Source organism: Poecilia latipinna, unplaced genomic scaffold (genome assembly GCF_001443285.1).
Source record: "Poecilia latipinna isolate Pla-1442-1.1 unplaced genomic scaffold, P_latipinna-1.0 Scaffold2260, whole genome shotgun sequence".
Classification (NCBI taxonomy): Eukaryota; Metazoa; Chordata; class Actinopteri; order Cyprinodontiformes; family Poeciliidae; genus Poecilia; species Poecilia latipinna.
The window spans coordinates 42,907-66,084 of NW_015114876.1; the positions used below are offsets into that span (position 1 = coordinate 42,907).

General features: G+C 41.2%; 3 protein-coding genes across 6 annotated transcripts; 2 read left to right on the forward strand and 1 right to left on the reverse strand.

Annotated features, from left to right (window-relative positions):
* Positions 1-1,061: 1,061 nt before the first annotated feature.
* On the reverse strand, positions 1,062-12,415 carry hrob (homologous recombination factor with OB-fold). The gene is made up of 10 exons (XM_015018283.1): positions 12,195-12,415; positions 12,010-12,060; positions 10,882-11,919; positions 10,716-10,799; positions 8,277-8,411; positions 6,417-6,525; positions 3,320-3,405; positions 3,112-3,231; positions 2,795-3,011; positions 1,062-1,389 (listed from the first exon to the last, which is right to left on the reverse strand). The coding sequence occupies exons 1-10, from the start codon at positions 12,195-12,197 to the stop codon at positions 1,334-1,336; spliced, it is 1,899 nt and encodes a 632-aa protein (XP_014873769.1). The 5' UTR covers positions 12,198-12,415; the 3' UTR covers positions 1,062-1,333.
* Positions 12,416-12,994: 579 nt separating this feature from the next.
* Positions 12,995-17,179, forward strand: asb16 (ankyrin repeat and SOCS box containing 16). 2 transcript variants are annotated; one of them, XM_015018285.1, is made up of 7 exons: positions 12,995-13,118; positions 13,255-13,597; positions 13,674-13,941; positions 15,091-15,499; positions 15,592-15,675; positions 16,611-16,690; positions 16,784-16,974. In XM_015018285.1, exons 2-7 carry the CDS (start codon positions 13,261-13,263, stop codon positions 16,884-16,886), a joined length of 1,281 nt encoding a protein of 426 aa, XP_014873771.1. In that variant the 5' UTR covers positions 12,995-13,118; positions 13,255-13,260; the 3' UTR covers positions 16,887-16,974. The 2 variants fall into 2 exon arrangements, with proteins under 2 accessions (XP_014873771.1, XP_014873770.1); XM_015018284.1 differs by having other exon boundaries at positions 12,996-13,118; positions 16,611-16,715; positions 16,784-17,179.
* A 1,579-nt stretch (positions 17,180-18,758) lies between these two features.
* On the forward strand, positions 18,759-23,104 carry tmub2 (transmembrane and ubiquitin-like domain containing 2). Of its 3 annotated transcripts, none has more exons than XM_015018278.1 (4): positions 18,759-18,981; positions 19,066-19,175; positions 20,755-21,374; positions 22,529-23,104. In XM_015018278.1, exons 3-4 carry the CDS (start codon positions 20,770-20,772, stop codon positions 22,914-22,916), a joined length of 993 nt encoding a protein of 330 aa, XP_014873764.1. In that variant the 5' UTR covers positions 18,759-18,981; positions 19,066-19,175; positions 20,755-20,769; the 3' UTR covers positions 22,917-23,104. The 3 variants fall into 3 exon arrangements, with proteins under 3 accessions (XP_014873764.1, XP_014873765.1, XP_014873763.1); XM_015018279.1 differs by having other exon boundaries at positions 19,069-19,175; XM_015018277.1 differs by lacking the exon at positions 19,066-19,175 and having other exon boundaries at positions 18,761-18,981.
* Positions 23,105-23,178: the final 74 nt, after the last annotated feature.

Genomic DNA, 23,178 nt, shown 5'->3' on the forward strand with positions numbered 1-23,178 from the left:
ATAAACCAGATCTGATCTGCTTATGAGCAGGCTAATGAGGTCTGCCAGGATCTGAACTATAAAAAAAAGAGGGTGTAAAATGCTACCCTCTGCTGGTTATGATGCAAGAAATATACTGAAGATAAAGTTCTGGTCTTATACGAACCATATACTCTGACTCAACTTGTCAAAAAGTCAAGATTTCACATTAGTGGATTGTTGATATTTCCTGGCCTCTTTGAAAAATGATCTTCAAAAGACCAAACTTTTTAACCAATAAATTATACATGTATTCAATTTTAAACCAAACATCCCAGATATGAGAAAAAATGGAAAAGAGAAAAGATGAATTGGGACATCCTTCAAACTCAGTGTGTTTACTAAAAGATTTTGTACAAACCAATTTTACCAGAACAGCGCTGAACTCTCTTCATAACGTCAGACCAGAGTTCAGGGAGTATGATGGCCATGTAAGAAGGTATGCTTTGTGTCTTTGGAACATAACTGTGGAGGGAAATGCAACGATAAAACCAGCCATATGTCCTTTAACCTTTTGAACACTTTCTTGAAAATATTCAGATTTCATATCCGTTTTGTGTTTGCAAAATGGATTGTAATTTCTTGGACGCATTTAAAACATATGGACAATAACAGAGCTCATCTGTAATCAGCCCGAGACTCGCACTGAAACTCTTTGTACTTTCATAAAACACAGAAGGCGTTTAAATGTACAAACACCTTCTAACAAAGGGCATATACTGCAAACAAGACACATTTTATCATCCAATTCCCTCTCCCTCTTATACATTAAATACGACACTTAAGCTGCTTCTTCTTCCTTGGAACGACAAAGCAGCTGAGGATTAACCTGAATCTGCTACAGTGAGGCAGACGTAGTGCAGGACTCAGAGTGCGAGGAGGAAATCCCTCCACAAGAGCATGTTAGTCACGGTGAGGCTCCACCCTGATGCAGACAGCACTGGGTAAACACGCTCCATCAACGAACCGCTGGAAGGGACAGTCAGGGGACACATCACTGCGTTACATGAGAAAAATGCAAGAAAACCAACAAGAAACACCAGCAGGGAGGCAACAAAACAGCTTTAATGTTGCATAATTACCAGAACAATCTTCTGTCATATAAGCAAAGACGATGTAGTGACATTTCTTGAAGCGACGTCAAAAATAAATCAGTGATACATAAGTCTATCCTGCAATGTTTACTGAATTAAATACAGCTGGTATTGTCTGCAAAAACAAAAAAAACGTAAACATACAATATACATATTTAGCTACAAGCTCTTTGAAAAGTGACTTTAAGGATTGCGATGTCAGAAAAACAGGAAAGGTGATGTCAAAAGCTGTAGGCGTCCTCCTGTATCTCTCCCAGCAGTTCGTCCAGGTCGTCATCTGCAAACAAACAGCAGACACAGCACTGCAACAGTGTTTCCTGGAATTAAATAATTGGAGGAAAAGAAAAAAAATAATTCTTGTCTGCTCATAAAGTGCAGTGACTGCTGTTACAGATGAGCGCTGATATTTTGGCTTGAAGGTTGTGACATTCAAAGGTTAGTGGATGTACAGTACCTTCTCACACAAATGCTTTTTACAGGCAGCAACATATGCAGTGATTGTGATGAAACAACTCCATGTGTGAGCCTGCAGGCATGAGCTGGAGGGCAAAAAATACCTGACAATAGAACAAATTCTGTACACCTGAATCCACATCGAGACATCTATGAAACCTGCAGGCTGTGCATCGATGAGGAGAAGCAACCGGCCAATGGGAACATCCAGGCTTAGCTTAATTATTAGAGCAGTGCAGGTAAATTAATCGCCTTATACCGGGAAATCCAGCATAATAATTAGACTGCACAATACATTTCTCATACATGATCAATATTGGATTAATGTTGCAAAGGTTTGAAGTGTGATAGCCGTTGGCTGTTTATAAGTATAAAGTCTTTGCATACAGACGTAACATTCAGCATGGTGGATGAAGTGTTGCTGCCTTTTAGGAGCAGCACAAATATATTTAGTAGGACAGGACTGGAACTTTAATGTGTCAATTTTGATGAATTAATAGCGTAGATTTTAACAGTTAAAAAATGTTTAATGGAATTAATCACATTTTGTTTTTCCTCAACAAAAATCCAGAGGCAGAACCTTTGTATTGTGTTTCTCACCGGCTCAGGTTACACAGCTCTACATTATGATGTCACCGGGTGACTCTGAATCCGTCCAATCACTGAATAGATGCTTAGAGCAGACACATGTGTGGATGTGCCAAAACTTTCTCCAGCTGAACAGAAACAAAACTGAAGCTATTGTCTTTGGACCTAAAGAGGAGCGACCTGGAGTCAGCTCACAGCTTCAGTTATTACAGCTGGAAACTAAATCTGGGTCTGAACCTTCAGAGTCACATAAAGACAGTTACAAAGTCGGCCTTCTATCACCTGAAAACATTTCCAGGATTGGAGGACAACGTCTCAGCAAGATCTGGAGAAACTCATCCATCCGTTTATCTTTAGTCGCACTGATTACTGCAACAGCGTCTTTACAGGTGTGACTAAAAAAAAAAATCGATCAGATCCAGAAGGCTGCTGCTGGTGTTCTGACTAAAACCAGGAAGGAAGAGCACATCACCCAGTTCTACACTGGCTTCATGTAGCTCAGAGAATAAACTTTAAAGTATCACGCCAAAGTAACGTTTTGTCTTTAGTTGTTGGTGACCTAGAGAATCATGTTTAGGCAGAAATCACTGAAAATTTCTGTTTTCCACCCATAACTCAGAGTTTCAGAATCTGTGTCCAACCTGCGTCCCAGACTTGCTCCTGCTGTGCAGGATTCCTGCTGCCGTTAACCGATTTGTTCCCCTGGCTGAGCCTTTGCACTCCAGGGGCCTCGCCTCCTTCCGCGCGCCCTTTGTCCCGTTTCCCTTCGTCATCCTCTTCGTCAAACTCTAGCTGCATCCGAGACACCGGCTCCCGAGGGACGCCTGGAGCCAGGGCCGCTGACGACGCCGTCGGCTCCTGCGGGAGGCGTACAAACGGGGTTTAAAAGCCTGTGAGGAAGGTTTTAAGACAACATTTTATGGGTTTGCTGTGGTTCCCGTCCCCAGCTGGCGCTCACCAAGACAAACGGGGGGAGCTGAGTGGACAGACTGACCCCAGCAGGAGAGTAGATCCGCAGCAGGTTGTTGGGCGTCACGTTCAGGTAGTGGTTGCGATGGGAGGGAGAAAAAACACCCACCTGTTCACCAAAACAAAGCCAAGCTGATTGTTAATAGCTGCGATCAGTTCCGGGTCAGGCATATGAAGCGTTTTCTAACGAGTCTCACCTGCTTGAGGAGCAGCACAGCTCCGGCTTTTAACTCCTCACATCTTTCTTCTAAGAGACGCCGATGCACCGTTCCCTGAATCTCCCCTTTAGCCACAAATCAGAAAAGATGAAAAGAAGTTTATGATCAAAAAAAAGAGGAAAATGTGCTGCCATCGCTTTGATAGAGGCAGCAGCTTTAAATCAAACAAAGAAATTAATAAATAAATGGAGGAATTTCAAACGCAATCATCTCCCATTTGTAAAGCAAAGCAAAGACTTTTTTCTTCAAACAAAATGCTGTTAGTTGACGTGTTTACATTCACAATTAGTGACAAAGATTACTTTTGATATATCAAATTGGAGGGAGGAAGGGGAATCAGATTTAAACCAAATATATCAAAGATCAGAGCTGATCAAGAGAAAATGAGCCAAATCTGATCACTGATGTCTTTTTTTAAATTCACCAATTAGTGCGTATGCAACAAACATTACAAACTGACAAAAAGCAAGGAGGGGCATTGATCTATAAAATAATTAACCAGATAGCAGACTGAGTAGCAGCAATAAAACAAAAAAATCAAAGAAAAAAACAAGGTATATTACATTGAAAACAAAAACAAAACGTCATCAATAAGTGTCACAACAAAAATTAAATTGATAAATGTGGATTAGAATACGCTTTTTCTTTCAATAATAATTTTAATTATTTTTCTCTGATTAAAATAGCATCAGAGATATATTTGGGAAGAAGCGGAAAACAAAACAAACAGGTAGAAATAAAAGTTCATGCCAGAATAAAGAATAACTTTTAAAAAAACACTTACTAAAAGGAGATAATTCAAATGTTTTTTATGTGTCCTTAAAACCTATTCTGTTCATTTAAAATGTACTTATTGTTTAGTCAGACCTCGGCTCTTCTCTCCATTTAGAAAATACATCTGAAATCAAAATTTACATACGGCCGATAAAAAGAAACGCCATCTTTTCTGGGGGAAAAAGAGAGAAAACTTTCTCTTCCTCACATGCTGTTTTTATTTTAATTATGTAAAGCACCTTGAAATGCCTTGCTGCTGAAATGTGCTATACAAATAAAATTTTATTGATTGATTTGATTCTGTTTTAGGTCAGTTAAAAAATTATTTCCATTTTCTAAATGCCACAGTGATGAGAAACGTCTGGTTTCAACTGTAAAGATGAGAACAAATCCTAAATCAGACGCAAAAAGATAACAGAGCTACAAGAAGCTAAAATAAATCTATCCTACCGTTCACACAAGCCGCAACACAACTATTAAACCTGATAAATAGGGATGAATTTTCATGCATTAAAACAAGAAAAGTTCAGAAAAACAGTCTGACAAATTGTTTCTGGCCTTTACAATAAGTGCTGCTGACAGCTTCTCACAGCGGGACATTTTCAATTCAACATTTGCTCTAAAATGAGGATTCTCTTAGAAAACGGACGTGTGGAAATACCTTTCTGAAACACTTCAGCTCCTCAATGACTGAGAATTACAGCCATGAATAGATACAGCAAACCCACCAGACTGAGGAGAGAGATGGGATCACAGAAATATGAAGGAGCAGCTGCTCTCCTGCTGGGAAAGCTCAGGAAGATTTGCTTTTTCACCAGCTGATCTCTCTCAGATTTTACTTCTCTTGGCTGCTGGGTGGAAAATCTCAGCAAAAACCCAGAGCAAGTGGGGTGGACATTTGGATTTCCTCCAGCCACCCTGAAGAAAATGTTTTACAGCAGTTCAGGAACAACAAAACTATCCTTTAAATATCGACTCCAGAGAAAAACAACAGCAGGGCAATGATTGGGGGTCATAATGGTGAGATTAAAGTTTACAGCAAGTTGTTCAGGTCCTGAAGAAGCACAGCTGGGTTACATTTGTCTGATATTAAAACATAAAAACAAAATTTAAGCGCGTCAAAACAAAACAAAAATCTGAAAAAAAAAATACTCTCTCAACATTTCTTTTCTCATATTTTAACTTCATTGACCTACACAAGCTGCTACTTTCCACTTCCACAATGAAACTTTGTGCAGCTGAAGGTGCCGAGAGGTTATTTAGCTGAAAACTGAGAATTACATTCCTACTATTAGAAATCAGATTGTAGGAGTGAGAAAATGTTGCAGCTCTTCTGGAAACAGGCTGCAGAGCTTCCAGTGGGCGGGAGGCTCATTACGGAGAGGAACAGTCACTCCTGGTGTCAGAAGCACCTAATACCCACCCACCACCGACTCCGGTCCACTATAACTGAATCACTAATAGGCACTTAAGTCCAGAGCTGGAAAACATCCACTCCTGCTGATAATCAGCTCCACCGTATGCGGCAGCGCTCAGGAGCCCATGGCAACAGACTCTGCGTCGGATCAGAGGAAGGAATCGGACGGAGCAGGAGAGGGGACAAGTTCAGGACATCAGGACGCTTCCTGCTGCAGACGCGGGACACACGTGGGCTGGCCTGCGTGTGCCCTGCATGCATGAGTGTGTGTGTGCAGCCAAGCTTGTTATAGCAGCTGAACTTTTGCTGCCAATGCCACGTGGAGCGAGGCCAATGCTCCAAGAGCAAATGTCAAAAGTGGGGGGAAAAAAGGGAAAAAACATCTCGCTGCTCTCCCTGTGGGTTGAAATCTCTCTCTTTTTTTTCTTCTTCAAACCGGAATGAGTGTTTTTCAGTGTTTCTCCAGATTCAACAACTCCCAAAAGAACATGTTTCACATTTCATATAAACTCCTGACGTGATTTATGATGGGTTTGGTAACACTTTATTAGAAGCGGTGTGACCTGACAACAGTCATGAACATGAAGGAGTCTTCATGAAGTGTCATCTGGTACATAATGACTCTTTTAATGCAAAGTTGACTCTTAATGTAAGTTCTAATGCAACTTTGTATAAACATGTAATTATTTACAAAATAATGCAAAGTGGACACTTTTAATGCACTTGTAATGAAACATTTAATGCAGATTTGCATTAAAAGGCTCATTATTCACTAAATGGCACGTCATGAAAACTCCTTCATGTTTGTAACAGGTGTTATATCATGTTTATAACAGTGTAACGTCAGTATTATGCACACAAATAAAATGTTTGTGTGTGTTTTACCTGTTGGGTCTTTAAACACGGCCTTAGCGTCGGCGTTCGTGTGGATGATGCTCTTCAGCAGAACGGCCATGTTGGGCACTTTGTTTCTGGGTAGCTGTTTTAGAGCAGCCTGATTGGACAAGGAGAAAATCAAACATTTTAACTTTTTCTTTTCCTCAAGTCTTTAAAAAGAAGGCAGGTTAATGTTTCCTGTTCCCACACTGTAAATACTGCTGCATCTGTATTAGACAACCCAGAAACCAGGATAATTCAAATTTTAATTATGTTTACTGTGTGTTTAGTTTGCCATCGTCGTGATAAATTCCAGTTTAGGATGTTTAAAATGGTTTGCAATGTCAGGGATTGTTCCATTCACTGTTTGTTCAATGAAACCATCAATAAATTTGAAGATAAGATCAAATGCAGTTTATATAAATCACATTTCTTTATGTGTCCAAAGGAGGCTGACCAGAAATAAGAATGTTTTTACAGAGCAGCATTTGTGTTTGTGGGGCTATTATTGCTGTAAAACACAGTCGCAGTCACGTAATTTCCATAATAAACAGTTTAAAAAAGCTTTTTAACCAACACAATTAGTCAACAACAGATTATGTAGGGTTGGGGATTTATGGCATTGTTTATTTATTATAATTTTAATTTATTGTAATCATGATCAATTTCAGTTACTGAAGAGAAGTAAAAAATGATGATCAGAAAGGGTATTTTCTTTCACTGTTTGTTCCATGAGAGAATCAATAAATTTGAAAATAAATCACACTTTTTTCAGTAAAAATAGTATAAATGGGAATTTTTTTTTTATATTTGTGGCGCTACGAATGCTGTGCCATGCAGTCACAGCCTGAAAAATAATGAATAGGATTTTTATTTAGTACCAGAAAATATTGCAGAAACCAATATCACCCATACCTAATATGATATTATTGCTCAATATGCAGCTATAATGACTTTGTTAGATTAAATAGTGGCATCAAAGTTCATGCCGTTTGTTAAGATATAAAAAGCGACAGCAGATTTCTCACCTGCCGATTAATTAAAGCAGCTGAAATTATTTTGAGCCTGCGTTCTCGTAATTCCCTTCCTTGATCCGAGCTAAGACACCTTTGTAAGTTGAGAAGCGTGTGATTGATTTGACTCAACATTTCCTCTCGCAGCAGCTCTCAGGTGTCGCTGCGTTTTTATTTACTTCATATTTATGCCGAGAGGTTTTGTCAGTGTGACAAATTGTTTGCGGGGAAAACCGGCCCTTTAATTCCTCCTGCTTTCATCTCCTCCAACAGATCCTCCAAGTGAGCATCTTAATCACCTCGGCCTTAAATATCACCGCTTTCGCTGTTAATTCATTAACACAAACAGCAGCTATAAGAAATTCGCAGATCTGAGCAGGATTTACCGCTGGGATGATCCTCTCTTTCCACTTCATTAGATGGAACAAGCTCAAGCTGCGCGCTAATTTGCTCAGTGATGCAAACACAGATTTTGGGAAGCTGATATTATTGTGAGGAGCTTAACCTCATCAAGCTCAGCCGGCGTCCTCCCAGTGACTCTGTACTCGCATGTGAATGGAGCGTGAGGGCCGCTGCAGAGGCCAACGTGTGCGCTCAGACTCACAGACGCTGCCTCCAGTGGCTCCTGCCCACAGAGGGAACAGAGCCGCAGCAGAGTCCCTATTAGTGTGACTGATTAGTGATCATACTTTTTATAATCATAAAACACCTCAAGAGCCGCGCCGCCGTTTGTCTTGATTATGCCAATAGACCCCCAGCAGTCACACAGGCTGTTATTAAAGATGATGAATCATTGTTAAAAAGCGCCTGACCTAAATACTCGGCAGCACCGACGGGAAGTTCGGGAGTGCGCTACCTTTCGGAGCACCATGACGACGCTGTAGGTGTGCAGGAAGCACGACAGATTCCTCTCATCCAGTCCCATCTCAGCCTTCATCGCCGCCCAGGCGCAGCCGCTGAACTCCTCTTCCTCAGACTGTGAGCTGGAGCACTGAAACGACAGAGGGGACGGTGTCCTTAATGCTGCTACGCATTCAGCGCCTTTCGGAAGTATTTGTAAATCTGAAAAGTTTTCCAACTTTCAGACGGCGTAGACCAACACAAAGAGGTGCAAAACTGTTAAAGGTGACTTATTATGCCTCCATAAACAGGTTAGGATGGGTCTATGGGCAATTTGGAACATGTTCGTTACAGTTTTTTTTTGCACAAAATCACTCAGATAATAACAGGGTGAGCTACTTTAGGACCTCCTGTCACTTTAAATCCTAATAAGCTGCTGCTGGCCACCCTCCCCCAACTCAACGTTTACGCTCACACATGAAAATGGCTGCAAACAGATGTGCATTTACAGCCTTGAAAAGCAGAAGTGGAGCCTCCTGCACAACCAACAAGAATGCAGCAAGTAGTTTCTGGATGGTAAGTTCCAGCAGACACTGTGCAGCACATGGAGTGGTAAAACCAGCTGATCAAATGTACTTGGAGCTCAGTCTGGGTTGCTAAGTAACGGGCTGTGCTTTGCTGGGGTTGCTAGGTGACGAGCAGTGCCTGCTGATTTGTGACGTTACATACCGGAGGATTTTGAAATGGAACGTTTTTCAGACATCAAACAACATTAACTTATTGCCAAAAGTCTTTTTTTTTTATTTATTATTTTAAGTGCTTGGGCTGTTTCTTTAAGCAGTAGAAACACAAATTGAAGTACAATATGTTCCCTTTTATAGTGTGATATGGATTTCTACTGAGCCCAAGTTATCAAGTACATCAGTGTGCAGACGACTGCAAAGGATGGTTACAAGTTCCACCGTCACCAGCTCCAATATGTTAATTCTTGTTGGATGAATCTCACTGCAGTAAACCCCCAACTGAGCCAGATATTTGTCGCAGATGCTAAAGAGTTGGAAGCACCAAATGATAGATTAGAAAGAGAGAGAGAAATAAATTGGATTTATCACAACTTACACAGTCAGAATGACTTTGTACTAAAACTGTGATCCAGTTAATCAGTCAGAATCTTAAAACTGTTTCTGTTCAGAACCACTGGCCTGTGGGACTAAAAATAAATTAAGCAAGATTCATTTTTTTCTTCTTATTATTCTCATTAAACCCTGAAAGCAATATAACTGAAAAATGTATCCCCTCGGTTTGAGTAAACACAGGACAGCCTTGAAGATGGAAGAAAATTAATATTACAAAAACGCATAATGACTCAGCAGTGAAACACAAAGCAGCACTCTTAATTTCAATACAGCTAGAGGCCAAAACTGTACATGGAAATGAAATCTGATTAACCACACAGAACCAGGAACTGGATTGGTTAGGAAACGGTTAGAGAAAATAAAAAAAAAAATCAGTTTTGTTTACATCCTCCGTGTTGTAAAGAGGAAGAAAATGTTCTTAATCAGTCAGAAGGGGAGGCCGCCGTCGTGTCGAGCAGAGCGCGGACACACAGGCTACCACTGATGATGGGGAAAAACAACAGATCAGCAGCTGTGTCAGAGGAGAAAAACAACTTAAAAGCAGCAATTCCCCAGGAGGCAATGAAAGCGTGCAGCAGTAGGTGATAAAGAAAGTTTGACAAACACCCAAAAGCACAGACTCTAGCAGATTTTAAATAATTCTGATGCTGAATGCATTTTTGTTGTGGTTGTTAATCTATGAGTGAAAACAAGAAAAAATTGCAGATCAAACCCAAGCACGACAACCTTAAAAACCAAATTCAGAAACAAGTCTGCAGTAGTCACCAGAACTCACTTACTGGTATTAATTCAGATTACAGCCTAACATTCTTCCATGGCAAACATGAAACATGAGTTTTCAACCTTAACGAATGCACCACTTTTCCCATTTCTACCAAATCCAATCTTTTATGGTCAAAATTTGCAACATTTAATATAAAACCAAGTCAATACATAGAAGTTATATTTGCAAGGATTCAAAATCTGTAAAAAGACTCATTAGTGCAGCTCTACTCTGCAGATTTAAGGAGTAAATTACAGAAAGATTGAAAATCTGGTCATGCCTCATTGTAAACATTGACCAAATTATATCTGCTGCAATCATTTCATTTATTTATAAGGCTCTAAAAAGAGCATTAATCCAAAAATCAACTTAATTAAATTTCTAAATGGTGTGAGATTTGGGTTTCCTCTAGTGGGAATATTTGCAGGCTGGAGAAAAATGTTTAATTCTCTTAGCTTGAGGGAATAGTTTTCACTTTCTGCAACACGAGTTATTTAAAAGTTGTTTGCTTTTTGTATCGACGTGTCCGGTGGGTTGCCTGTGGGGTTTTCTTTACCTGACTCGGCAGTCGAGCCACAGCCCCATGAGAAGGAGTGTTAGGAACGGAAACCACGATCTCGTCCAGATTCTGACCCTGAGGCTGAGAGAAGTGAGAAAATAAGCTCATAAGTCTTTAAAAAAAACAAGCTATGGAAAACAAAAAAATCAGGAAAGGATCCAACCTGTTGAGGCAGCAGGCCTGCAGGACCAGGGAAGCGTCTCGTTTGGGGCTGGTGAGCCTCGGAGCGCCGCCTCTTCTTGGGAAGTTTGCTGGACGCAGACACCAGCTGGACCAGGCGGTTGGTGAGGACCGGTGTGTGCAGAGGATGTGGGCTCGGGGCGGAGGAGTTCACAGAGGCAGGAGGCCCCGGGGAGACCGTATTAAAGAGACTCCGAGGCTGAGAGGCGGCTTGTGGAGTCATCCACGGCTTCTGTAGCTGCTGAGGATGGCTGGGAGTCCTGGAAAAGCTGCTGGGTGCCGGGGAAACGGCAGGAATCCTGGAGAAACTGCTGGGTGCCGAGGAAACGGCAGGAATCCTGGAGAAACTGCTGGGTGCCGAGGAAACGGCAGGAATCCTGGAGAAACTGCTGGGTGCCGAGGAAACGGCAGGAATCCTGGAGAAACTGCTGGGTGCCGAGGAAACGGCAGGAATCCTGGAAAAGCTGCTGGGAGTCTGTGGAGGAGCTGCAGGGAATGAAGCACAACTGGTACTTGGAGGCTGCAGATGTGCAGAAAAAAGACTCTGTGGAGCTGCAATAGAATTACAGTAGCTAGAAGTGTCCCGCAGGCTCCTAGTAGGAGGCGTTTGGATCGTGACATAAGTAGAAGGTCTCAGTGTTTTCGCTGAAGACGGAGGCTCAGCTGCTGCAGGCGTAGAAAGTTGCCTTGTTTGGTTGTCGCATTCATCCAGGTCGGCCAGGTCAACGTCCCAGTCATCAAAATCATCCTGAGCTGTGCAGGATGTGTTAGAGGAAGCAGGGAAAGAGGAGATCTGCCTCAACCCCTGAGCAACAGTTTGTGCAGCACCACTGTGCATGGCGCTCCCTGACACCGAGCCATTGCACAGTTCAGCCAGTTTCTCTCCCGTTGGCTGATGGCACGTTTTCTCCTGGTCTCTGTGAGAAACAGACGAAGCCCGCAGGCTGCAGGATGACACGACAGCTGCCGCTTTGGATGGCCCTGCCACCGAGCAGGGGCTCCAGTCTGTCCCCAGCACATCCTGGGACAACAGGAAGCAAACTGAGGTCAGCAGATCACCGAATGGAAAGAGGACACTGTGATAATCAGACATATGAACCAGGTGCGTTACCTCATCATCAAAGTCCTCGTCTAGGCTGAACAGGCCACTCAGTTTGCAGGTCTGTAAAAGAGAGTCCAACGATTTAACGTCTTCAAGCACAAGAAATAACAAGGGATGGATTTAACCGACGTAAAATATCCACTAGCATTGCTGTTAGCTCAGATAGCAGTTCAGATTGATGGACTATAACTCACCATGGCAGTCAAGAAATATCACGATGAAAGCAGAGTCTGTTGGGTTCAGATAAATACACCAAACTGAAATCGAATGCCATTCAATAAATGACAGATAATAAAAGAGTCGTTTTTCTCCCCAAAACGTCTTTTCTTAAATTACTAAACAGGATCGACCAGAAGGCAACTTTTCCCCAGTTTGCTGCTTCTTGGTACCCCGCCGATACGTTCGAACGCGACGTGCTGACGTAACGACCACTCACGCATTCAGTTGACGTCGGTCAAGAGCGTTCTCTGCTCCTTAAGGTAGCATCGGTTAGCTGTAAAAGCTTAGCTAACATCTAGAGTACTTTCTGTTCGTATTTAAGCGCAAACTTTTAAGAGCACAGAACTTCTGTCAACAAATAATAAATCTGAAAAGCCCATCGTTTACAAATGTATAGAGGATATTTTTTTTAATTGCTCTGTATTTCGGAATTTCTAATTATTAGTTGTTAGCTTTTTACTTGATGACAATCGTTATTACTGTCACGTCTTATTTTACTCTTATTTTATTTATCTTTTTCCAGCCCGAAGTAAACAAATGAATAAGTAAAAATGGTAAGCTGCTTTATGAATCACTCGGTTCAGTTCATCTCGTCCTCTGTGTTGTATTAAATGTCAACATCTGTGCTCTTTGCTCTTTACTGGAAATAAACCTAAGGCTAATGCTGCCATCTAGTGGTGACATCAAATAGTGCGAGTATCAGTTTGCATTCTGATCTAAAAATATCCAGTGTAGAAGTTATTTGAGCAGTTATCTTGTGACTGTGCACAAATGAAGGGCATTTGATTAGAAGTTTTATTTCGTATGAGTTTAACTTAAAACAGAAATGGGTCCAGTTTTTGTAAGTTGCTTTATATTTGTTTGGATTCCATAGAAACTTGAGGCACTTCCATTAAAGGGTGAGTGAAAGCTCTTTGCTGACATTTCTATAAGCAACACTGCTCATTTCTTATATGCAAAGGGTTTGAATAAAGTTAATGACTTCTGTTTGCTTGCCATTCTCTCATTGGTTTTACTTTATGGGACTGATTGTAGGGTGTTATGTCCAAGGACACATTTCCATTCTCCTCTACCTCACTGCGCTCTCTCAGACTGGAGCAGGAGCTCCAGGACTGGGAGGATGAACGGCGAGCTTTGGCTCATAGGAGAGCCATGATCCGGCCTCCGCTGCCTCGGGCCCCCCGACTGCCTCCCCGGCAGCAGCGGATCCAAGAGGTCAGAGCCCCTTCACTCCAGATCCGCTGCAGAGACACCAGCATCCACAACACCTTCATGTGCGGAGACATAAAGGGAGTCTACGCTGTGCTGAAAGACCCTGCAATGGTCAACGCCCTGATGGAGACGGTGCATGAGGAGATGGTGTGGGCTCCGGAAATGGGTACCCCTCAGAGATTTTAGTTTATATTGCTAATTTAAGTGCTAGCAGTGCCGGTAAACGCTGCTGCTTTCGTCAGGCATGTGGACGCTGAGCTCCAAGGTGAAACAAACATCGGCCTTGCGCCTGGCTGCCAGCCGGGGTCACGCGGCGTGTGTGGAGGAGCTGCTGTTTCGTGGTGCTGAGGTGAACGCCAACCCTGGAGGCAACACGGCACTCCACGACGCCTGCATAGGCGGCCACCCTGTCTGCGTCCAGCTGCTGCTGACCCATGGAGCAGATCCTGAAGTGCTGGCAGCAGATGGCAGTGCTCCTCTTCACCTCTGTACCTCTGCCCAGTCATTCCAGTGAGTAGTCAAACCGCTTATACTGTAAATCACATGCATCACTCAATTTTTTTTTAGATAAAATCTGATACATAAGTGAAAATAAAAATTATTCAGATGTAAAGTATGTAAAGTTTAAAAGGTGCTGTAATCTGGTTTGCACACATTTAAACCAAACCCTTTTTTTGAAGCACCTTTGTGATTCAGTTTCAGTTTTTAGATTCTGAATCAGTCTGATCAACTTTGAATAAAGTTAGGATTCTTTTTGTTTTCTTTTTGTGACATTTTCTCATTTGTATCCTACAGCCACAGTTTGCTGTGGCTGTAGGATACATGGAGTAGATTTTAAAATAGACTTTAAAATCTACTCCATGGCACAGCGCAGATCGGAGCTTCAAAAGTATAATTTCCTCCATTAAGTGACAAAGCATAGAGCATTTCTCTGAGAAAAACATCCAGATGTGGCTAAAATCTTCCAGCATCGTTTGGGTTAATGACCGGTTACTATTTGATGAGAACAAGCCAAACTTTTTGCCAAAATTGTAAATGATATGCACATCACAGGGGAAATAAACACTATGCCAGTTTCATGTTATGGAGTTACTTTTCAGTTTTTGTTAAAACATTCGGTTCTTTGCTGGAAAGCTGGAGGAGCAGTTCATTTTTCTACAACAGAATCAGTTTGAGCATCCAGTCAAATCAACAAAAGAATAACTTTTTTCATGAAGTAATAGAATTGATTCTCATCTATCAAATTTTAGATATGAATGTGAGGAAATTTCAGAACTTTGGAAAGTTTTGACTTCATAACATTTTATCAAATCAAGATGTGGGATCCTGAACTCAAGAGGATTGAATGGCAAAACTGAATCAAAGAAAATATGTTTACTGTTGTGCAGATTTATCCATGTAGCTGTATTTTTATTTATTTATTTATTTATTTTTACTTAACCCCCAGCATATTTGATTGTTTTTAAGTTGAATTGCACAGGATGTGTGTCAATTATGCAGGGAAACGTTTTAAAGTGATTTATGGTCTCGTATTTATATACCATAAAAAAAAAAAAACAGGAGCATGTAAACATGAATGTCCAAATACGGCATCACTTTCGTGTCTAACGTTAAGAAAAACTCTAATGCATAGATAATCAGGATGTGACTGTTCCCCAGCTGTGCTAAGCTGCTTTTAGAAGGAGGCGCAGACATCAACGCGCGGAGCCTGGAGTCGAGGCTCTCCGCTCTGCATGTGGCTGCTCAGCGAGGCCTGGAGGAGCACGTCCAGCTCTTCCTCAGCCACGGCGCCGATGTTTTAGCCACCAATCGAGAGGGGGAGACCCCCCTGAATGCCGCTTGCTCCGGAGCCGAGAGGCCGTCCGAAGCTGGGCGGTACCTCCGTGTGATCCAGCAGCTGCTGCATGCAGGAGCTAATCCCCAAACTGCAGGCAGGAAGCAGCACACCCCGCTGCACAACGCCTGCGCAAACTGCTGCTGCAGGATTGTGGACGTCCTCCTGCAGCATGGAGCGAAGGCTGATGTTGAGAACTGTGCGGGATACACACCAATGGACTGCCTGCTGCAGGTACCAGACTGTTTGCATAACAGCACGGACAACATAGGTACTAATTTTAAGCCAGAAAGCAGAATAAATGCTGTTTTTGTTGTTTTTTTAAGGTTGTGGAAGATTACCCGACTCAGCAATCTGAAGCTGTAGCGCGATCCCTTCTGAACTACGGAGCAAAACCTGTTTCACCAAAGGTTCAACCAACACTGAGCTGATCTACACACACAAAACAACACATATTAAATGCATGTCTGCTTTTTATTTTCATGAAAAACTGGATTAAAATTTAGACCTCTGCTTCTGAGTCCTAAAAACTCTCAAGTCATCTTTAAAAACTGACAGCTCTCCAAACTTTCTGAGTCTATTGCTTCACCAGTTTCCTTTTTTAAATAGGAAACGCTAAATTCAGTTTTGTGTCCATATATAACAGATAAATTAACAAATAACTTATTTTAAATTGTTAAAACTTTACTGGCAACCTTGCTTTTTTATAACACGAAAGCAAAAACTACACTATGATCCAACTGGTGCTAACTGTTGGAGGCTGTGTGGCGTCCAGGGCTGGACCATTGCCATAATTTTGGGAATGCCCAAAAGTTTCCGCCTCACAAAGCAGCCCTTCCCAAGCAACTCAGCTCCTTCAGACTAGCCAGCAGCAATTAGCAGACACCTGGTGCGTATCTGCTTATTATACCAGCTACTTCTTTCTGCAACGCTGGTAAAAACATTGTTTAAGGGTTAATAGAAGAGCCATGTTGTGATGACTTCCTGAAGGCGGAGTTTCAGAAAGAGCAGGAGATTCTTAAAGAGACAGAGGCCCAATTTCAAGGCGCTAAATTATTAAGTCAAATAGTCAATAGTCATATAGTCATAACACCTGAAGGCAACATAGTTACTGGATTGTGCTGTAAAATGGCAATGTGACTCGAAAATACATAATTCTGCCCCTTTAAGTTGTAAATTTGTATTTCTGAAAAAAAATACTACTAATAATAATAATTAAAAAAGCTCTACAAAGAAACAGATTGTTCCCCTTAGTTGGCTGACTAAAAAAACCAGAAATAAATGGGGTTTATTTACCTGATCTGGTATCAGGTATATGAATTGACTGAACATTGATCCGCCCCAGATGCTGAAACAGCTGGCCTTGTATCCTGATGTTCTGGGCGTGATGCTGAACTCGTACACATCCATCCCGCCCTGTGATTGGTCAGACTCCCTGCCTCCTGACACGGTGAGCTCTCTGAGGTGTTAAATCCGCTCTCTTGTCGTTTGCTCTCATGTCTCTGCTTCTGCCCGCAGCTTTCCCAGGAGCACCTGTTGTTTCTCCGCTCGCTGCGTCAGAGGAGCGCTCGGCCTCGATCCCTGCAGCATCTCTGCCGTTGTGCTGTGCGTCGCCATTTAGGAGCCCGCTGTCACTCAGCTGTATGTGAGCTGGACGTTCCTGGGTCTGTGAGAGAATATCTGCTGCTCTGTGACAACAAGGCACTCCAATAAATATTGATGTTGTCATATCATCTTAAAACTTATTACTATTGATTCTAAATCCAAATTGTCACATGAAGGCTGCTCACTCTGGCCCATGTGTGTCAAACTCAAGGTTGGTGGGGCCACATCACAAAAAGTATCATGAAATCCTGGAGGAACTGAAAAGATGTTCAATAATATCTAATTTTAAGAATTAATTTATATTTTAACAGTTTGTGAACGGGTTTTATCAATACATTCTGGATCAACCGGCCCTTTAAGAGCATTCAGGATCCAAAACGAAAATGAGTTTGACACCACTGTTTAGAGCTGCCAGAATAAAGCTGGGTCAATACAAATGCATGCCACACTTTTAAGATTTTTGCTTGAAAAACAAAAAGAAAGAAAAATGGAAACTTTTCCTTTCACTGTATTTTTAAGTACTATTTATCTTTGGTTTATTGTATTGAAAACCAAACATTACATTGAAGTTTGTGGTTGTAAAAGGACAAAATGTGAAAAGATTTAAGTGGTGTGCATTTGCAGAAAACTGCAGGATAACTTCTGCAGGGTTCTCACTGCGTTTTATTATCAGTTATTTGTCTGGCAGCATTATTTTTGTGCAATAGGCTATTTTGTTTTTCATTATTTGCTTTGCAGATCCTCATTTCCTACATTGCAAGTTTTCTTTTAAAGATTATGTCATAATAAAGTACTCAGATGTTATGTGCTTTTTTTTCAAAGGAAAATAAAATATTAAGCACTGATTATTCTTATTGCTGGTGCACTTTTTCCTTCCACTAAGCTTTCTATAAATATGCTTAGGAACAGGCCTCTGAGGAGCCAGGTTCTTTTGTGATGCAGTAATTCATGTAAAAATGATTAAGCATTAATAGCATAGAAATTAATATTTTAGAATTCTGAAGTTTGTTTTAAAATATTCTTCTTTTTATTATTTCATGTCCTAATTTTCTGGGATGTTGAATTTTCATCATCTGCAAGCCATAATAATCAAAATGACAAGAAATAAATGCTTTCATTTTTCACTCTGCATGTAAAGGAGAAAAATATATTAGAATTTCATACTTTTTTATTTTTAATTTTATTTTATTTTAGATCTTCCTGTACTTATCCCTAACAAAACTTTACTGCTCTTTTCTGTGGAATCCTATGGCGCTCCCCAACTAAAGGAGGCTTAAGTACTTACTTTCTGACACCCTGCCTTCAGGATGTCATCACAAAAACATTTCTCCATTAAGCCGTTAACATGGGAGATTAAAGAATTCCTCAAGCATCCATGAAAGAGTCAAAATAATACTCCAGGTACAGTTTGATGAAAAAATACCATTATAAGATGATGTAAAGCTAAAAAAAAAAAAAAATCACTTTTACACAGTACTGCCCCTTTAAATGAAGCAACTCAATGTGGGTAGAGCATTCAGAGTAGGGTTACTTTTAAATAGTATTACTCAAGTCATGTAGCTATTACTATCAAAGGTGGGTAGAGTACCTGAAAATCGTAAAATTGTACCCAGGTAAAACCTACACAACCTCAACATATTTTTCACTTAAACAAAAGTAAACGTTCCAATGGTAGAAATGTTTTTTTAAAAATTGGTTAAAAAGACAACTCCAGTACTGAGGAGTTAATCATAACATCTGAGTTACTATTTAAAAGAAAACTTTTTTTCCAAAACATGTTAGTCTTGTAAAATGTAACTAGCTACTACCCACTTCTGTTCAAAACAAAACAGCAAAGCAACAATCTACACTGAACGAAGTCTGACAGGCTAGCAGCTATAGTTTCCTTGAAGTTATGTACTTTGGTATTTCTTTACTTGTTGCTCGGCTGTAATGTAAATGTAACAGTAGGAGGAGCAACAGGCGGTTCCCTGTTTCCATAACAATCGCTCCCACCTCCGGCTGGTGACGTAACCGAGCCTGCACTGTTTTTATTCTGTGGTTTCTGAGCCGTAGCTGCTAACTAAAACTGAGCCTGGTGTTTCAACATGCTTTGACTTTACAGCTGTCAGGTAAGGCCACCCAAAATGCAGCTTATTAAGGACTTTTAGATGTTTGCTCGAAGCCTGCGTTCAATGTGAAAACTGTTGCGACAGAAGGAAGCTAGCTGTGCGGCACGTAAACAGCGGAAGGTCGTTTTTCGTCAAGCTAGGAAGGCTAGCTGGTAAGCTAAGGAGCTAATAAGAGCAGAATGACAGTCTGACAAGTAAGTAGAACAAAAGTATAGTTTCCTTATGCTTGGAATAAAGGCTGGTTATAGAGGACAATATAAACGAGTCGACAAACAATCTTGACAGTCACTGAATGTAGCTTGTCTGCATAAGAAACAGCTGCTGCGGAGCTTTTAAAGGGAACCAGTCGTGTTCTTCCTGACTTTTTAATCTGTAAAGTGGTCTTAAAATAAATTACGTCTGCTTGAATGTATTTATATCACAGTCTTTGACTGTGTGTTACGTTAAATACGTAAGCTTTTAAGAATGTCATCAGTTTAACTGGTTCCTCCAGTTTTTCTCACTTCTCCGTCCCGTTTTTTTTTTTAAACAAGAATCCCAATTTTTGTCATGCATTAAATGGTCTTCAATTGTATATGCAGTCATTATCCTCTAAATACATTTGCTCTTAGTCAACATTTTGGTCCTGTCAAAAAGTGAGAATGAAGTAATTCAGTCAAAACATTGCAATAGTGCATTTTGCAGAAAATAAACATGAAGACGCATACATTAATTCAAATGGAGACAATTTGTCTGAATTTGTGTTGCTAGTTTCAGTTTTTCTAACCAAAGTTCAACAGCTATCATATATTGCCCTAACATCTCTTGCATAACTTAAGATTGTGTTTTTGGGCCCCTATTACCGTATAATAACCGTGAGTTAAATTATCTTTGCTTTTCAAAAAAATAAAAAGAACTAACAAGTGATTTTATTTAGATTTAAATATGTTGTTCTTATCCAGACACCAGAAATTTATTATTACTGCAGCTAAATTATTAGAAAAGTTATTACAACATTTTGATGTACATTTGTTTGAATTGGCCGAAACAAAACACCAGAATATTTGCTAAACATGCTAGTTTTCAACATTTTTAGTAGCCTTCTTTCAGACATCTGACTGTCAGTGCACAGCATCAGATGCAGGAGGAATACTTAATCTCTCTTATACCTCATTAGAAGGACGTTAAATGAATAAAATGGAGTGTTGGACATTTTTAAATGGTCTTAAAACTTTAGTTTACTTTGATACTAGTTAATGTCTTAGTTGTTTTTTCTTAGTTTAAAAGCAACAATCAATTAATTTTTGAGTGAGTAGAAATAATTTTCAGTCTTTGTGAAAAGAAACAACAAAAAAGTTGAAGCAACTGGAACTAAAAATAGTTAAGCCTGTCATAATGCACACTTAATCATGTGATAAATTAAAATGAGCTCAATAATTTCTATTCTGATGATTGAGATGTTTTCAAGGGAAATTTTGTTTATGATTTTGGTTGTAAGTGGGTTTTCCCCATTTTATTTATTGTTTTTGGGTGTTGCGTTTCATTTTGGAGATGTAAAATGTCTTCCAGTTCCAGCTTTAAGTGTTTTTTACAAAATAAAGTTACAACATATTACAAATATATCACTTGAAAACAATATTACCATTTATCGCAACAATTATTGGGACATTATAGCATCTAGCAAAATTAGTTATCAAGACAGGTCAATACTCAAATTTTTGCGTATTTTGCTGTTAAACATAAATATTACAATAAAAATGAACTTGATCCTTACCTGTCCATCTTCTCCTTCAGGTTCAGAGAACAGAGATGGCGGTGTGCGCACTGACCATGTTGGAGGGGGTGGAGGAGGAGGTGGTGGCCGCGGGCGGCGCGCTGCTCCTCGCCCTGGCCCTCATCTTAGCCTGGCTTTCGACTCACGTCGCAGATCGGGGAGACCACATCCTGGGCACCATCCTCACCGTGGGCGCTCATGCCTCACTAATAGGACTGGGAGCCCACGATAACTACAGCGGGGGGCCCAACGGCGCCGACGTCCCCGAGCAGCAGGCCGCCCAACCTGCACAGGAGAACAAGCCGGACGACGGGGAGCCTGCGAACGAGAGGGGAGAGGGCGACGCGGAGGCAGCCGAGGACGTCTGGACGGACCTGCGGCTGGACATACGGAGCAAACAGCCCCAGGCCGGAGCGCCGCACTCCTCTGACGGAGAGGAGGACGACGCTGACGAGAATGACGATGAGGACGAGGAGTTAAAAGGGGCAGACAGACATCCGGTGAAGGCCGTTCTGAGTCTGAGAACCACCGTCCCGTGTGCTTCCACCACCACTTCCATCTCCATCCGGCTCAAGTTTTTAAACGACACAGAGGAGGTTGCCGTTGTAGAACCAGAAGATACCGTGGGAATACTGAAAAGGTTTGTCAATTAAAAATACCCAACAGAAAATAATAAACATACATTTTATTTGTTTAGCGCTTTTCTAAACACACTTTAAAATAATCAAGTAAAATTACAAGCAGAACACCAAGTACGTCAGACAAAATCATAAACACATACAGGGCACATTAAAAAACAGGATAAACATCAAGCTTGGATGCCAGAATTCTCTAACATTTTGGTAAACAAAGACCGACTTTCCCAAAGCCTCTGCACAGGTTTTGCTTCGTTAACACAAAAATATGAAAGCTGAGCTTGTTTTCTGCAGACCTGCAGGGAGAGACAAATATGCTTTTTTTATTTAATCATGAGGATTCCATTTATTCAACATTTTGCATGTGTCATCTACAAAAACAAGCTCATTCTTTGTTGTTTTACCTCAAGTCTGTTTGCCAAAAAACATTTAAAGGGGACATACTATGCAAAATTCACATGCACGTTTCGTAATTGCATTCGAGTCTCTGCAGCTTCTAAAAACAGATCAAGTGCTTAATAAAAACACAAGACTCTTTTTTGGGAATAAGCTAATGTTTTTTTGATATGTGGAAAATGGCCCTTTTCTAAAACCTCCCAAATGTGACATAGCGAATCAGCAGGCACTACCCCTCACGTAACAACCCCAGCGAAGCCTATCCCGTTACCTAGCAACCCAAACTGAGCTCCAGCACTTTTGGTCAGCTGATTTGTTACCACTGTATGTACTGTACAATGGCTGCGGGAAAATAAAAAATGCTTTGTTGTTGACTTACCATTCAGAAACCACTTGCTGCATTGTAGTTGGTTGTGCAGGAGGCTTCACTTCTGCTTTCCAAAGATGTACGGTTGTGTAACTGCACTGCCGTTTGCAGCCATTTTCACGTGTAAACGTTGAGTTTGGGGGCATGGCCAGCAGCAGCTTATTTGGATTTAAAGTGACAAGACATCCTGAAACAGCTCATTCTGAAAGAAGCTCTAAATATTAAAAATCTCATCCAAGAATAATTTTGTGCAAAAAATGTAATAAACATATTTTGAAAAGCATATAGATTTTTCATAACATATTCAAGGAAGCATTTTAGGTCACCTTTAAGGTTTCCCAAAAATGCATTAATTCCTTTAATGCATCTTTTATCCATTTTCTCTCCTTTTCCCAGCAAATGTTTTTCAGGACGTGAGCATCAGGTGAAACTAATCTACAGAGGCCAGTTGCTGCAGGATCCCAAGAGGACACTGTTCTCCTTAAACATCACCGACAACAGCGTGATCCACTGCCACATCTCCCAGGCTGTGCAAGGACCGAACCCGGAGGAAGGGTCGCAGCCCGGGGCGGGGGCCGGCCCCGGGGCGTCTGGAGGATTCAGGTCGGCCAGCGTGGCCATCAGCACCAGCAGCCTGGTGGTGCCCGTGTTCGTGGTGATCCTGGCTGTGGTCTGGTACTTCCGCATCAACTACAGGCAGTTCTTCACGGCCCCAGCGACCATCTCTTTGGTGGGAGTCACTGTGTTTTTTAGCTTTCTGATATTCGGAATGCACAGCCGCTGAGAAGTCAAGACGTGGCTCGAGGCTACAGCACATTACGAAGTGCGGGAAACAAAAAAATAACTGCAGCAAAGAGATGGACTAAATAAAAAACGGAGGCTTGAGTACAAAAAAAAAGGCTGCAGCTGGTTAAATGTGCATGCGTTTGGCGGGGGGCAAAGTGAGCCTGTTTGAGCACATACCAAGAAAAATAAAAAGTACGGTCTAAGCGCAGTGGAAGAGGATTTAACTGGAGCATCATTTAGCAACACTCTGGCTTCATCTC

Coding starts and splice junctions, on each gene's coding strand:
- hrob (XM_015018283.1), bottom strand. Junction 3,406..6,416: donor CGTGTTTAAAGACCCAACAG/GTAAAACACACA, acceptor TTGTGGCTAAAG/GGGAGATTCAGGGAACGGTG. Junction 1,390..2,794: donor GGAGCAAGTCTGGGACGCAG/GTTGGACACAGA, acceptor GTTTGTTTGCAG/ATGACGACCTGGACGAACTG.
- asb16 (XM_015018284.1), top strand. CDS start 13,261: ATGTCCAAGGACACATTTCCATTCTCCTCTACCTCACTGCGCTCTCTC. Junction 13,598..13,673: donor GGTGTGGGCTCCGGAAATGG/GTACCCCTCAGA, acceptor TGCTTTCGTCAG/GCATGTGGACGCTGAGCTCC. Junction 13,942..15,090: donor ACCTCTGCCCAGTCATTCCA/GTGAGTAGTCAA, acceptor ACTGTTCCCCAG/CTGTGCTAAGCTGCTTTTAG.
- tmub2 (XM_015018278.1), top strand. CDS start 20,770: ATGGCGGTGTGCGCACTGACCATGTTGGAGGGGGTGGAGGAGGAGGTG. Junction 21,375..22,528: donor ACCGTGGGAATACTGAAAAG/GTTTGTCAATTA, acceptor TCCTTTTCCCAG/CAAATGTTTTTCAGGACGTG.